General features: G+C 51.1%; 1 protein-coding gene across 2 annotated transcripts in view; it reads left to right on the top strand.

Annotated features, from left to right (window-relative positions):
- The window catches only part of CLPB (caseinolytic mitochondrial matrix peptidase chaperone subunit B), a 138167-nt gene extending 122356 nt beyond the window's left edge, over nucleotides 1–15811 (top strand). For both annotated transcript variants that reach the window (XM_008707307.2, XM_008707308.2), the window contains 9 exons: nucleotides 1493–1570; nucleotides 2784–2839; nucleotides 7878–7922; nucleotides 8297–8458; nucleotides 13707–13863; nucleotides 14316–14389; nucleotides 14532–14651; nucleotides 14876–14980; nucleotides 15369–15811. In XM_008707307.2, coding sequence (XP_008705529.1) covers nucleotides 1493–1570; nucleotides 2784–2839; nucleotides 7878–7922; nucleotides 8297–8458; nucleotides 13707–13863; nucleotides 14316–14389; nucleotides 14532–14651; nucleotides 14876–14980; nucleotides 15369–15617 — 1046 coding nt within the window. In that variant the 3' untranslated portion in view covers nucleotides 15618–15811. The remainder of the gene's footprint in view (nucleotides 1–1492; nucleotides 1571–2783; nucleotides 2840–7877; nucleotides 7923–8296; nucleotides 8459–13706; nucleotides 13864–14315; nucleotides 14390–14531; nucleotides 14652–14875; nucleotides 14981–15368) is intronic.
- The last annotated feature ends 293 nt before the right edge of the window (nucleotides 15812–16104 follow it).

Raw genomic sequence — 16104 nt, 5'->3', positions numbered from 1 at the left:
CCCGTCTCCCCATCTAGGTCATGCTGGCCACCTTTGCCGCTCCAGATCCTTCCCAGGCTCCATGATCCCTCATCAGTCCCACTTCTTCCAGAAAGCCTTCCCTGACCTCTGCAGCTACTTCTCTGGAACCCAGCCATACAGATTGTAACACACAGTATAGCATTTAGGATCTGTACCTCAGGACTGGCCAGTACTTCCCTAAGACCATCAACTCTTTCTCAGTTGACTTGTTTTCCAGGCCTTGTCTTCTGACATATATCCCTTTGTTAATCTCCCCCTGACACTTTGAGAACCAGACCATACATGCAGTCCTATCTTTAGACTAACCCTCACATTACACAGTGCTCTGTCCTCTTCCCACTTCTGACTGCCACGTTCCCAATAATGCAACCCAAATTGATACTCACTTTTGTTCATATATGAACAAAAAAAAATGTTTAGAGAGAGAAGAGACTCTACCATCTCTACCAGTCAACTAGTAATCTACTAGTTGTATGACTTGGACAAGTCTCTTTATCTCTTGCCTCAGTTTCCTGTTTAGTATAATGGAATTGAGAATAATACTTTTCCTCTCCGGGTGTTTGTGTGGGTCTTGAGTAATAAAAATGTTGACAGTTTTTCCAGTTGCACCCAGCAGGTAACGTGTTCAATAAATGGTTCTTCTAATGGTTCTGCCTCATTCCGCCCCCTGCTCTCCTGCTTGAGTGATGCCTCTGAGCCTGATTCTCCCACTCTGTAGTCAGGCATTTAGTTTCCTCACCTTAAATGCACAGCCTTTTATTATCTACTTCCTCCTGAAGAGGAGCAGTCAGGTCTCACTCTAGCAGAACTGACCTCCCAGGGAACCAGTCTGTATCTATCCCACTCTCCCACCACTGCTCCCCACTGGAGACCATGGTTAGTGGCAGTGCTAACCGAGTGGCTCACTCGTCTGTGCCCTGAGCTCCACATGACCCCTGACTGGATTCCAGAAAGTACATTTGGCTATACTTCCAGACAGCAGACTAGATCTTGGTTTCCCCAAATGGGAAGGTCCAGAGCTCACACCCCAGATCTCTCAGGGCCTGCCATGGGCTTCTGTCTCTTCCATTTGCATAGAAGGCAGGCTCAGTTGCCCACCAGTGGTGAGTAGATGGGTAACCAGCCATCTGAGAGCTAAAGTTCCTTTCGAATTCTCCTTCACCAGCCCCCTACCCCTCTATTCACCGTCCACCCGCCTTTCAGTTTCCCTGGCAACGCTGAGTGCTCATCCTGGAAAACTTTATCCGAAATCTGCTCTGGGCAGCTTTCCAAATCCATGCTAACCTGATTAGGTGTCTCTAGGGGCCTTGCCAGCTAATCAGATTAGGCAGCACTAATGGTAGTGAGGACTTTGAGTGGGCGCAGAGCAGTAAAACATATTGTATACTTAGTGATAATTATCCTGCCTTTTGTGTCATTGATTTATCTGCCTCCCTCCCTGTCCCCCCCCATCTTGTGTGTTTGGCCCTAGCGATCCGGAGGAAGGAGAATGGCTGGTATGACGAAGAACACCCTCTGGTCTTCCTCTTTTTGGGATCATCTGGAATAGGTAACTGGGAGCAGATTGGCAGGTGGGGGAGGAGAGCTGGGGGAACCCCAGCTGCTATGGGCCAGGGTCGCACAATCCACTTCTATACAACTCCAGCTCTGAAAACAACCGCCTCCAAATTACAGAGCCAGCAAGAGGATTGTCTGTCACGTTAGCAACAGCTGGAATTATGCCCCTCTCTCTGGAAGCTGTGGTGCCGGGCCTAAGTCACCTGGGCGGCCGGGCCCTTTGGGGTCTGATAGCCCTGGTCCGGCCACTCTGCATCCCTAGAGCTGCCCCGTGGGAACAGTTGAACCACCTCCACTGCCCAGCACACCAACCTTATTTAGTGCAGCTTGGGGCATAACCTTCTAGGAAGCTAAAGAAAGCCCCTGATGTGGCCAGCACAGTGTGGGGTGCATTGCCCAATTGGTTTCAGTCAAATGGGTTGGGTATTTTTCTAGTCAGTTGAGCTGGATTATCTGAGGCATTCTCATCCCCTCTCTCTCCACCCTCATAGAACCCCCACCTGCACCACCTCCTCCCACCATTGTCCTGATGGGGAGTTTCATGCATTTGTTGTCTCTTCTTCCCCTCTTAGCATCTTCATGGACCTAGCACTCCCCCAGATGTAGGTTCCGCCACCTCACCATGATACTATAGAACTTGATTTCCTCTGCTAGACAATTACTTCTAAAGGTTTGGCCATCATACCAAATGGCCCTTCAGAGCCACCACTTTGGTATTGTCATTCCTTCTTTATGTTACAAAGAAAGACTATGAGGCCAGGGAGAGGTGTTCTCCATCCCCTCCCAGCCTCTGTTGGGCCTGTGGCTCCAGGGCCTGGCTGGATGGCAAAACCATGAGTGTCTAAAGAGATTCAGTGCAGTGACCAGGAAGTCAGGGTGCTCCTGTCAGAGGCAAGGCTTGCCCTGGGCTTCAAAGGACAAGTTGGCTCTGGATTATAAGAGTCTACCTCCCACTCTCGGGATACTGCTATAGAGAAGAAGTCTCAATCTCCATCCACAGAAAAATCAAGATGCAGTGCAGACTTCGATTCTGGCTCCAGCTCCACCTTTAATTCTCCCTCCAGTGACTGGGAGAGTCACCGACCCTCCCTGAGCCCATCCATAAAAATATATTATTTCCAATGTCCATGCATTTCTTATGTTCTTTCATTCCAGAAAACAGTCATTTGGTCCTAACCCAACACTTCTCCCTTTCTTCTTATTAGGAAAGACAGAGCTGGCCAAGCAGACAGCCAAATATATGCACAAAGATGCCAAAAAGGTAAGTGCTGGGATGCAGGGCTGATGTGCAGGCCATGGAGACCTCGCCACTGCTGCTAGCCCCCCAAATTCTTGGCTCCCTGAATCTGTCAATAGTGAATCAAAAAAATGGACCCTGGCTCCAGAAAGCCCACTTCAGTCTGGCCCCAACTTGGCCACCAATTGTTCCAGGAATTTAAGCAAGTTATCCAGCATCCTTGTACCTCAGTTTACTCATCTATGAAACAGGAAAAATAATCCTTGCCCTGCCTAACTGCTGGGGCATTTGGGAGAACCCAATGAGATTCATCCATGCATTTTCAGTCATCTCCTCTGGCGAGGTATTGTACTAGAACCTGATAAACTCAGCATTTAGGACACTCTCCCTGCCCTGAGGAAGTCAGGCTAGAGTGGGAAACAGCTTTAGAAACATATCATTACTGTCTAGGACAACAAGGCCATGCTAGAGAGAGTCTTGGGGCCTGTAGAAGAAAACAGGTAGGAATGAGAAGATGCCATATTGCTTCTCTCCATTGTATGTGAGCTTTTAAACATGATTTCTTTTTTTTTTTAAGATTTTATTTATTTATTTGACAGACAGCCAGTGAGAGAGGGAACACAAGCAGGGGGAGTGGGAGAGGAAGAAGCAGGCTCCCAGCAGAAGAGCCTGATGTGGGGCTCGATCCCACAACACAGGGATCACGCCCTGAGCCGAAGGCAGACGCTTAATGACTGAGCCACCCAGGCGCCCCTAAACATGATTTCTTAGTCCCTAAGCTGTGGGGTGGTCATAGTCCCCTTTTCCCCATGACTTCGGAGCCTTTGGACTTGCCACAAGAGAGGCCTATCCCTGTCCCATGTTTATTCAGACTCGGGCTCTCCAAGCCTACTTAGTTTGACTTTCTAGGCTGACAGGAAATGTTTTCCTACAGAGAGAAATGTCACAGCCATCCTTGGAGATTGCAGAAACATTTCACCTAACGCCAAACATTCTTCCACCAGCCTTCCCCTGTGGAGGCTAAGGTACCCTTGCCCACCAGCCGAGGTTGCCCGTGACCCCAGATGCCCTTGCCTAATTTCTAAGGAAGGCTTCCCCTGCTGAGGCAGTGAGGAATTACTCAGGGCCCCGGCAGCCCAAGCTGCCCCAGCGGCAGAGTCCTAGCCACCTTCCATCCTGCCTCTGGCCTCACTGCCCCTTTGCCTCCTCCCTGAAGGCTTGGCAGCCACGGAAACAACACAGGTCGCTCAGGCTGTATCCTCCTGAGCCACGTCCCTGGCCCCCTTCTGCCTAATAACTGGCTAAAGGCTCCAAAGCCTCCCTGGCTCTGCCAGTAGCTATGCTCTGCCTCACCCAAGCCCAGAGCGACCCACTTGACAGGCAGTAGGCAAGAAGCCGCACATGCATGCTAATGTGCTGCGACTGAAATAGCATTTTTAAGACAATTCATCAGGTTGGCAGCGATTGAAACAATTAGCACTCTGGAAAGAGCCATAAACTAGCAAGACTATTAGGGAAGATACAGTTACGGGCAGGAACCACCTGATTAGGGATGAAGAATTCTGAGTGGTTTAATTTTAATACTGTCAGAAAGGTTAATATTTAATTACAAATTATAATCTCCTTATCCAAGCTGTCTTACTATGTCTTCATACACAGTGGAAGAAGAAGGGAAGCATCGGCTGACTTGCTGGTGTAGAAAGGAGACGGGGTTTGCTAGAGACTGATGATGCAGGTCATTTTCGGTTGGCACATCTGAACGAGGGGCTGACTGCCACCACTAATGCGGGGGCTCCTGAGAGCATGGTGATGGCGTCCTGCCATCTACCATCACCCCTCGGGGGCAGTGGGCTGGGCGGTCAAGGCCCTGGAGCCAGCCATTCCTCAGCACAGGCTCCAGTTCTACTTCCTCCTGGCCTTAGGCAGGTTGCTTGAGCCCTCCAGGTTTCAGCTCTCTCGCCTCAAAGTGTAGCTGTCCAGTCCCGTGTCTAAAGCTGTCGTGAGTGTGCAGTGAGACACTGAGTCACGGTGAGCTCAGGCGCTAGCACACTGAAGTCAGCGCCCGAGCCCTGATCTCGTGTTTATTCATCACCTCGTACTTTCCATGGTACCACCCATCGACCGTCTTGTTCGACCCCATGAGGGAGATAGCGTAGATGCCGAATTAGATCTACTCTTCAGATGAGAAGACTGAGACCCTGCAGCATGTAGGGGCCCAACCAGGGTCACTTGTGAAGGGAAGAGGTGAAATCAGAATCTAGTCTCTCAACTCTCCTTTCAGTGCCATTGTTCCTAGCTGCAGTAGGGGGCTAGATTGTGAACTTGTCAGTTTGTTCCTCTGTCAAATAGGGAGATGTGAGGCATGAGAAACCCAGTACAACCATCTGTGTATTTAATCTTTAAATCCTAGGTGGTGCCTGTATCAAACTCCTTCTTGCACCAGCCCTGTGGGCCAACTCCGTGCAGAGTCTGTGTTTAGCATAGACATTTTCTGGCCATGTAACAGGCAGGTGTAAGACCTGCCTTCCAAACCCAAGAGTCCTGGACTGTACCCAACACCAGCAGGACCCAAGGAATGATGGACAGGAGGTGCCGTGTCACAGGAGCCAGAGAGGAACTGTACAGTAAGGCTGGCTCAATGACACGTACACTGGCCAGGGACCTGGTGCCTTGGATTTAGGTTCTGGCTCTCTAATCCTTAGTTGCCTCATTTGTAAAAGGTCACTAATGCCTCTCGACCTGGCTGCCTCACAAGGTCTCATTTGCACATTTGTATAATTTCTTTATCAGATCTTTGGCTTATTTCTCTTCCCTCATTAGCCTCTACTCTTTCTCCCAAATTTGAGCAGTTTTGTTAACTTCCATTGTTAGGTCAATAATCCTTGAAAAAGAAAAAGAATGGGGCTCTGTGATCTTCTCCTGAGGTAGGGTGGTAACGCACTGAAGATGGCAGTTAGCATAGCACTGTGACAGAGGAATCGGGAGCAAGGGTCTGACTCTACCTGCCTGGGTTCAAACCCCAACTCTAAACTACTCTGGAGTTGGCTGGGATCTCTGTTCACATCCGTTTTCTCATCTGTAAAATGGGTTCAATTATGGTGCCTATCTCATTGGATTATTATGAAGGTTAAATGAGATCATGTAAACTGCTAAACACCGTTAGCACATAGTAAGCAATCAGCACGTGTTGGATATTACTACCATAATTGTTGCCTCACTTCTGGAAACCCTAGGGTAAGATCTTGTGAAACCAAAAGTATTCCAGCCAAGAAAATCAAGCCCTGAAACTTGCTGAAAGTTACTCAGAAAATCAGTAGAACTAGGACGAGAACCCACATCACTTGACATAAGTGATCATTAGAGTCTATACTTCTGGTATCCCGGGGCACTTGACATCCGGGCACAAAGCTCAGAACTTACAGATGAAGACTGCCAAGAGCTGATTGACAGAGCAGGAAATATAAGGCAGTAGAGTTTAGTGGCTAAGAGCACAGACTTGGAGCTTAATTGTCAAACCTGAGTGACGTTGGGCAAGTTACTTTAATCTGTGACTCGGTTTTCTCATCTGCAAGGTAGAAGTGATAATTATACTTACCTCATAGACTTGTTCTGAGCTCTGTATAGCTTTAGAACATTGCCAGGCGCTTAATAAGCTTCCAGGGACTGTCAGCTATTATCATTAGGTACCCATCTCGTGGTTTCCAGTGCATTGCTCCCTCTGGGAAGCACTCCCAGCTTCCTCATGTCCATCCTCCCGTTTTTCCTCAAGCCTGTGTTTGTCTTGGCTGAGCTGCCTAGGACCCTCTGAAAATCGATGCTGGCTGATGCCCCACGTTCTCTGATAGCAGTGATCCCCTCCACATGGCCTTAATACTTCTCCAAGCCCTTATCTACCTCTTGGATTCGGTGCTCTCCTCAGGCCCCTCGTGTTCCATAGGAAGGAACTGCGGCTCCAAAGGCGAGGCAGCATGCCCAACGCCACACAGACAGTGGCCGGACTGGGACTGGAAGCCAGGTCTCTGCCAGAGCTCTTCTGCTGCCCCGTACCTCGGGTACAGAGTGACAGGACACAGAAAAACTACATTTCTGACCAGCAGCCGTGCTAGAACGTGGCCTGGATCTCAGACATAGACAGCTACCTCCCTTTAGGGTCTTGGCGCCCTGTCATCCCCAGCTCTCAGAAGAAGTATATTCAGTGAGTGCACTTTCTGAGGTGGAAATGTGTGCCACTGGGAGAGGAGCCTGGGGAACCCTGGTGTGGGTGGAAGGACAGGGCAACTGTGAATATAAATCCCTAAATTCGTCGTGAAAAAGAGTGGACATTCTGCCTGTGTTAACTCGCAAACCCCCTACTACCTATACGCACACATACCCTTTCCCTGGGGCTAATCATGGTTGAACCTCACCCCAAAGGCCCGGTTCCCAGCAGATCACTCCTAGGCCCAGTGGTGGAGAGAGATGGGCTACAAGCTGCCTTATGGATAGCTTTGAAGTGAAATGAAGAAATGTAAATAAATAAAAGATTTCTTAGCACAAAAGAAAAGTAATCTAAAACAAGGAGGCATGTACCCACAAAGAGCTGCGAAGCTGAGGGCATCATGGAGCTGGCTGGGTATTTGTTGCCCCCTTCCTTCTCGTCATGGTCCACACTGACTTCAGCTGAATCTGCCCACGTCTACCTGCCCCACGAGGGGTTTTCCTCAAAGATGGAGACCGAGACTTGTTTGCCGCTGTAGCTGCAGCACACACAGGATGCCCTCAGGAAATACGGGGTGGCTGACGTGGTAATCAGACCAGTAGAAGCCTGAAAAAAGAGACATTCTGAGCCAGATTTAGAAGGGCAGGGACATGACTTGGGTTTATTAGGGTAGGGAATGAGGGAATCACGTGGGAGATGAGTGGACAGAAAAGGAGGCAAGGAGCCAAAAAATATATGAGAATGGGATAGAAGATCTTGCGTTGCTGTGATCTGAAAGCCATGGGGATATTTGAGATGCTCTCCTCCTTAACCCTTCCTTCTACCTTCCTGCCTGCAAATGGACTCCTGCTTGTTTCCACACAGGGCTTCATCAGGCTGGACATGTCTGAGTTCCAAGAGCGGCATGAGGTAAGTGAGAGTCCTCGCCGAAGTGTGGTTTGGAGGGCCTGTCGGTCAACATGACTCTGCCTGGGTATTTTGTTGTGACTTGTCATTTGGACCTGAGATAATTCCAGCAGCCTTGGGATTCGTCCTTTGGGGGCATACATGAGCAAGAAGGTCACTGATCTGTTTTGCGTAGGACTTGCTCTGAAAAAGAACATAGAGAAGATCCGTAGGCTCTCCCATCACGGCAGGATTCCTGCCACCCCAGAGGAAAGTCCGACTGTCCTTGTTGAGACAGGCAGTGTTAATGAATGAGGCCATGTTCCTGTGCATGCCCATATCAGAAACTAAAAGTATAGAAAGGTTTGTTTCCCAGTATGTTTCCTTCCTCCCTCCAGGTGGCCAAGTTTATCGGATCCCCACCAGGCTACATTGGCCACGAGGAGGGTGGCCAGCTGACCAAGAAGCTGAAGCAGTGTCCCAACGCTGTGGTGCTCTTCGACGAGGTGGACAAGGCCCATCCAGATGTGCTCACCATCATGCTGCAGCTGTTCGATGAGGTGAAAGTCACTTTGGGCCGGGATGGAGTAGGGGACATCTGGGGGTATGGGGCACTGTGAACAATAAGAATCAAGGGTCCAGAGGCCTGTGTGACCCGTCCTTCACTTGCTGCTTCCACATGTATACATTCGGTCACCTAGCAGATGGGGCTTTTCCCCCTTTCTAGACCAGGGCCCAGAGTGGGCACTTGAGGACAGACCAGCACTACCCAAGAATTGAAATTCTGTGGCTTCCCAGGCTGCCTTCTAGAGACACCCAGAGCAGAGGTGCCAGGACAGACCTGAGTGTTTAGTTCCAACTCTGCTCCATCTCCAGGCATCAGGGGCCTCATGTGACAAACAAGGAGGCTGGATCCAAGATAAGCTCTAAGAACCTTTCTGGCTCATGGAGCCCTTTTCTTCCAAGGAGCTCCAGGCTCGTCACAAACTAGACAGCCTCCTACTGGTGGGGTGGGCTTTAAATGAGAAAAACTCCCTTCTATTTCAGCACATTCTATGTACTAGGCTTGTGCTAAAGATGTCCTTGCTAACCACCACAATAGCAGGCAGAATAGAAACTGTCTCATTTTTTTACAGAAGAGGAGACTGAGGTTCAGAGAGGTCATAAATGTCTTGCCATGGCATGGAGCTACTGTGCAGAGGAACCACGTTTGGGCCACAGATACATTTGTTCTCCCTCTCTGCACCACTCCTTACCTCAAGCAGAGGAGAGAGACTTATGATCATGGGAGGGGTTGACCTCCTTTAGGGCCCTGCAGAACTGGGTGTGAGGCTTCTCTTCTGCTCCCATACAGGAGCTGTATTAGCCAACACATGTCCAGATGGAGTCCAGCCCACCTTTCCACTTAGTCCCCTTCAGCCCTAGGACGACAGGAAGGGGTTTTGCTTCCCGTGTCGCTAGTGTACTCAGTGAGGTGCGGGAAGGGACTTCTGTATCAAATAGCACACCAGGTACCAAGCCAGGAAGACCCAGATCCACATATACCCACAGCTGCCCATCACCTTCCCACCTGGCCCAGCATCCTTGTCCCTGCCCCAGTTTTATTGCTGTCTTCCTAGCCTCCCAGCTCTTCCCTGTCCCCAGACCAGCCGCTGAGGAATGAAGGCCAGTCCTTCAAAGGTCACATATTCAATTACCCATACCTGTGCTCTGAGACCTCCTACCTCGTTCCAGTCTCTTGATGGGATTCAAGTACACACCTATGGACCAGACCCAGTCCTGCTCTCTGGGAGCTCCCTGCCTAGTAGATGGTTGGAAATGAGACATGATAATAGTTGATATTTTTGACTTTCTGTGCCACGTACTATTCTAAAACATTTATTTGTATCAGTTCATCGAATCCTCCCAGCATCCCTATAAAGGTTATTATTACTGCCTCTGTGTAAGAGGTGGAAACGGAAGCGAAGTGAGAGAAGTGATTGGCCTACGGGCATGCAGCTGGGAAGGGGGAGTCTGGGATGGGAGCCCAGGCAGTCCGGTTCAGAGCCTGCAGCTTTAACAGTAACTACCACGCAGCTAGGGCGAGAAGAGAGAGGTAGATCCGCAGGGAAGCCTTCACGGGAAGGGAGGGCCCAGCTCAGGGAACGTGGGCACAACAACTTCTGACCTCTCTGCAGAGGTACCTCTGATGGCCTCCTTGGCCCAGAAAGAGGGAAGGCAGCTACTGACTGAGCTACAACAAGCACCACCTAGAAGTTGTTACCACCTCCGTATGTAAGCCCTGTCTACCCCTCCCCTGCTGTTGCCACTGCACTGACTACCTTCTGGGAATTGATAATAAATCCTTCCTATAGCCTCCACCAGCCTACTACCATTTCTGAAGTTTATGCACTTGGTTCCATTGACCAAAGCTGCCATCTAAGATTACTTAGACTCATGCTTATGGGCTTCTTGTGGGCAGGGACCTTGTCTTACTCACTCCAGCCATTCCCAGAGCTCACAGAGTCAAGGGAAGTGCTCTGTTGAGTAACTGAATTCAGCAGTAATTCAGCATACCCTCCAAGGATAAATGAGGTTCTAGGTGAACGGAGTGGAGAAGGCCGGTAGCAGACAGCTGCTAGTTTGCAGAAGCACAGAAGCACGCAGCAGCCTGGTCCGTCCAGGGAACACTCGCTGCTTGGCACCGCTCGACTGCAAAAGGGAAGTGAGAGCAGAACAGTAGAGTGAGTGGGTAAGGTTGACAGGGACCAATTATGATCCCAGGTGAAGGAGTGTGGGTTTACTTGTTAGATCGTAAGGAGCCTTTAAAGACTTTAAGCAAGAAAGAAACATGGACAGATTCTCACTTTATAAAGATCCTATAGGCAACCATGAGAGAATGGACTGGAAAGAAGAGGGGGAGCAGCGAGGAGGCTGTCGGAGTATCCAGGCTAAATGTGGGGACGCCTGCTCTAAAGCAGGGCCGCGGGCTGGCCAGAACTCCCAGAAGGCCAACTGTGCAGGACTCACGGATTGAATGTGAGGGGGGATGGAGGGGCCGGGGGTGGCCAGCTACAGGATTTCTGGTGGGGTGACTGGACAGTTGCTGCTGCATCAGCTGAGGCAGGGCACCCAGGAGGACAAGCAGCAGGTTGGCTAGGAAGATGAGGAGCTGAGGTTTGAAATTGCTGAAAATGAGATGCCTGAGGAGCGACCGGCTGGAGGTGTCCAAGAGGCCGGCCATCAGTTGGAGAAGTGTAGAGTGTAGGGCAGAGCTGGACGAGAAGCAGAGATCGAGGAATGTGTCAGCACAGGTAGGGTAACAGGAGCCATAGGAAAGGGTGAGATCTCTGAACGAGGGAGCGTATAGTACGCAGAGAAGAGAGGGCTAACACAGAGCCTCGTGACCTGTCAGGAAGGTCAAAGAGGGCGTGTGGTTCCGTGTCAGGCAGAGCAGACACACCATACACAGTCTCCGCCTCAGTGTTCATGAATGAGCTGGGAGACTTCAGCCCGCTGTGCTGCATGCTGCACTGGGATAAGCTGCAAGTGCTGGGAGCGGTAAGGGCACTGATCCAGTCTGGGGGCATGAAGGAAGACCCCCATTCCCACCCAGCTCCATTCTCCCAAGTCTAGTCAGGAGCCCTAATGCTCCCAGCAAAACACCGAGCGGAACTAATGACCCCAAGAGCCTGCCGTGCAGGGCAGAAGTCTCAGGAGGACACTGGCCCCTGCAGAGCCTGCCTCTGCTCCTCCCTTCAAGGATAGAAGCAGTGGGAAAGCAGCCCCTGTAACCCTGGGGGAGCATTCACACCCACCCAGTCATTGCTGGGAGGTGAGACAGTGACAGCTCCCACTTTGGGGTACATCTTTACTGCCGAGGAGGAGGAGACATGAACACTGTGAAAGTCACCCTTTGGGTCAGTCATACACTATGTCTGCTCCCCTTACCCGCCTGGGACCCATCCCAGGCCCAGTGAAAAGCAGGGCTTTGATCCTGGACTGGAACTGCCGCTGGTTATTGTTCTTGCCTGTATAGCAGCGTGTGTCCTCCATCTTCAAGGGTGAGCTCTGCGAAGAGTGCCTTATGCATACATTTGGACACATCACACACACACACACACGTCCCCAGAATTAGAATTGCCCTCGATAGATTCTATTGATCTGTTATATTCAGAGAAGCCAACAGCAAGGCTCACGAACATCCACTTGCACCCTTGCCTTCCCTTCTTCCCACCCCAAGGCAGGGACAGTAGTTAGCACCTGGACCTCAAGGCCCCTTCTGAATTGATCCCCTTGGCACTAACACTTTCTAAGAGGCCTGAGGGATGCCTGGGTGGATCAGTCAGTTAAGCGTCTGACTCTTGATTTCAGCTAGGTCATGATCTCAGGGTCTTGAGATTGAGCCCCTGTTGAGCCCTGTGCTGGGCTCCTCGCTCAGCAGGGAGTCTGCTTGAGCACTCCTCTCCCTCTGCCCCTCCCCCTGCTCATGCGCTCTCTCTCAGATTAAACAAATCTAAGAAACCTGTGCCAAGGGCCAGTATAAAGCAAGGCTAAAAAGCACCAGGTACCATGCCCAGCATGGGGTAGGTACTAAGTTAAAGCGCATCTCTTCCCCTTTTGCCTCTGGGGGCCAGGGCTGGTCTGCCATTGATTTGGATTTAGAAGCAAGGGCTGCGCCTGAGTCGGGGTCCATACCACCAGGGAAAGGGAAATGCTTGAGGAAGACTAACTACCAGCTGAGGCTGGGGCAGGCAGGAGCCAACAGGTTGGGGTCAGTAATGTCCCCAGAGCCACGTTCTTAGGGGTGGCAGGAACTGTGCTCAGTGGGAGGAGTGCAGTAGGGCACAGAGAACACGAAGCAGGGCACCCGTGGTGCAACAAGAAGTGCCCTGTTGGTGTCCACTATTGTTAACTCCCGTCAGTTCTGCTCAGCGAGGCCCTGACCGTTGCTTTCATCATAAATGACTGTAAAGTACTGTTGTACAGTGATAGCCTTGTTGTTTGCTGAGTTGGTGGGAGCTTCTTGCCCTTGAACTGCATGGCCCCAGATAGCTGTACTTCTCTCATTCTTCTGTCTCTTCTCTCTTTTCCCTTTCCTCGGTGCATCGGTCTCCAGCATGGATGCTTTCTTTCATCTGTGTCGCTTCTAGAAAGAGCTAAAGATTCCAAGGAATCTTCCCACATTGGTTAAAGGACGAGCCTTATTTTCTATCCCACTCTGTCAGGCAAAAGGAGGCCTTTAAGTTGCAGAGATTATACCTGTTTCAGTTCGTCTCGTTCATTTTGATACAACAAATATGTATTACACGTCTGCTGTCGTAACGACAGTTTAGAACATTTGCACAGCTTGGCTAACTAAGGATTTTTAACCAACATGGCCATATTAGTCTTTACAATGGCCATATAAAATACCCTCCTCTGAACTCCTACAGTAATCTGGGCTTCCCCTTATAACACTTAACTCACTGAAGTGTCATTGCTGGTTTCTTGAGTGTCATTTTTTTTAACAAGAAGCATGTCGAAGGTTCAGTGAAGCCCCAGTGCCCCAACACAGAGCCTGGCCCAGATTGGGCCTCCAAGAAAGTGTGTTGGATGGGTGCATGTTTAATCAGGCTGACTTTCGGGGTGCCAGAGATGAATCAGAGGCCCTGATGGATGACAAACAGAGCTGCAGTCTTGACTGGAGTCATTCTCAGCAGGTGGAATGGTCGCAGCCCAGGGCAGTGAGAACTGGGAGGAGCGAGCAGCTAGGGGTTCTGTAGAGACCTCTGGAAGAGGCGCCTGGGTTTAGCACTTCCTGACTGTGTAGTCACTGCTCTTTCCCAGGGCCGGCTGACAGATGGAAAGGGGAAGACCATCGACTGCAAGGACGCCATCTTCATCATGACCTCCAATGTGGCCAGCGACGAGATCGCACAGCACGCACTGCAGCTGAGGCAGGAAGCTTTGGAGATGAGCCGTAACCGTATCGCTGAAAACCTAGGTATGGCACACAGCCTGAGCTGTCTGGGCAACTGGGCAAGTGCCCAGACCACCAGCAACATCTCCTAGGGGCAAGAATGACATTAGGCAGGAGGCCACATCTGTCACCTTTCTATTTGGAAATGAACCTCCAGCCCCTCTTCCAAGTCAAAACTCAAGTCTTGGTTCTGACTCTTGTCCCCCTCCTTCCCTCCCTCACACAACTCCTAAACTAAGGAACCCCAGGCTTTCTATTTGTAGCACACAGAACTGGAAGGGCCTCAGGAAGTGCCCAGTCCAATCCTCTCATTCAAGTGGAGACCAGCCTGAGGCCTAAAGAACCTGAGACCCTGACCAGGATCACACAGACCATCAGGGGCAGGGCTCTTTTCATGAATGGGGGCAAGAGGCAGGCACAGTTCCCAGAGCACCCTAGGTGTGAGGAGTAGGCAGTTTATGATTCTTTTTCCACAGGGGATGTCCAGATTAATGACAAGATAACCATCTCAAAGAACTTCAAGGAGAATGTGATACGCCCCATCCTGAAAGTAAGAGGTCTTTGTCCTTCCTACTGGAGTCTCCGGTGGGAAGATCCCCTTAGCCATCCTTGGTCTTCCCCACTGGGGTCCAGTAATTCCCTTTACCCCTTTTGGGTCACAGAGCTCACCCACCCCTAACCTGGCCCTGCAGGCTCACTTCCGGAGGGATGAGTTTCTGGGAAGAATCAACGAGATTGTCTACTTCCTCCCCTTCTGCCACTCGGAGCTCATCCAGCTTGTCAACAAGGAACTGAACTTCTGGGCCAAGAGAGTAAGAGCAGAAACTGCCCATGGGTGGGGTTGGGTCATCTGCCCATTGGAAATCAGGGAACACTGGGTTGGAAGCACCACCCCCTAGAGGCATGGATGGAGCACAGTGGTGTGGGCCAGTGGCCCTGAGGGCACACAGTCACTCACAGTCCCAGGCCTCAGGCCAGAGCGGTGAGAGATGGAAAGCACTGGGCCACATGTGGGCTCCTATCTGACCTATCTCAGGCCAAGCAAAGGCACAACATCACGCTGCTCTGGGACCGCGAGGTGGCAGACGTGTTGGTCGACGGCTACAATGTACACTATGGCGCCCGCTCCATCAAGCACGAGGTGAGTACAGGAGCCTGAGAGAAGTAAGACACCTCCGCACCTCCCTCCCCAGTGCCCCCACCCCACCCTGGCCTCCCAGCCTGAAATAGTCCATACCCAGACCAGATTCCCCCTCAGAACCCAAACCAGAAGATGATCAAATAAACTCCGGTCCTGGAGGGTAAGCAAGTATGAACCCCTGCCAGGAGTGAGGAACTAAGCTGGGAACCTCAGAAACTGACGTCATTGAGTTTTAGCATAGTCCTGCAAGCTGTGTGTGGTTAGTCCCACTTTGCAGAGGGGGAAACTAAAGCTCAGAGGTTTCTGACTTGCCCTATCAGCGAGTGATAGAGCCTGGGCTCCAGGCCACGGCCCCAGCAGTGATGAGCACTTCACCTGTCACGTACAGGTAGAGCGCCGTGTGGTGAACCAGCTGGCGGCCGCCTATGAACAAGACCTGCTGCCGGGGGGCTGTACTCTGCGCATCACCGTGGAGGACTCAGACAAACAGCTGCTCAAGAGCCCTGAACGGCCCTCACCCCAGACTGAGAAGCGTCCACCCAAGCTGCGGCTGGAGATCATCGACAAGGACAGCAAGACCCACAAACTGGACATCCGGGCACCACTACATCCCGAGAAGGTGTGCCACAACCTCTAGCTTCTACCTGCCTGCCTAGACGTGCCCTCAACATCCAATAAAGGCCCCTCGGCTGTGGCATGGCAACTGACCTATCTTCCCCTCATGCCCTTTCCCTCCTCTCCACCCAGCCTGAGGCCTGTTTACCTCCTCGTAGCCCCCAAAAGACCCCTCCTCAGCCTCAAAGTCAAAAATAGATATTTTGCCCTCCCCTGGATCCTTTGTTATGGGCCCAAAACTTGCTAACGGGTCTCCAAGAGAAGCGCTGCCTCCCCACCCCCTTCAAGGCAGGGAGGAGAAGGAGGTTCCTTATCTCTATCCTTCAGCATGATCCCCATGGCCCGTAGTCTCTGGAACTTTATCATGGTCCCAGGAAGCTCAGAAGTTTGGCAGCTAAGAACAGATCTGCCTGGGAAAAGACAGGGACCAGGCTGTGACCTGCCACCCTCTGTTGGCCTTTATGCAACTGAGTCCCCAGAATGTCTGCAGAGATTGTGGAGAAAGAGTG

The sequence above is a fragment of the Ursus maritimus genome, unplaced genomic scaffold (assembly GCF_017311325.1).
Source record: "Ursus maritimus isolate PB19 unplaced genomic scaffold, ASM1731132v1 scaffold_16, whole genome shotgun sequence".
Taxonomy (NCBI): Eukaryota; Metazoa; Chordata; class Mammalia; order Carnivora; family Ursidae; genus Ursus; species Ursus maritimus.
This window is presented reverse-complemented; position numbering and strand designations above follow the sequence as displayed.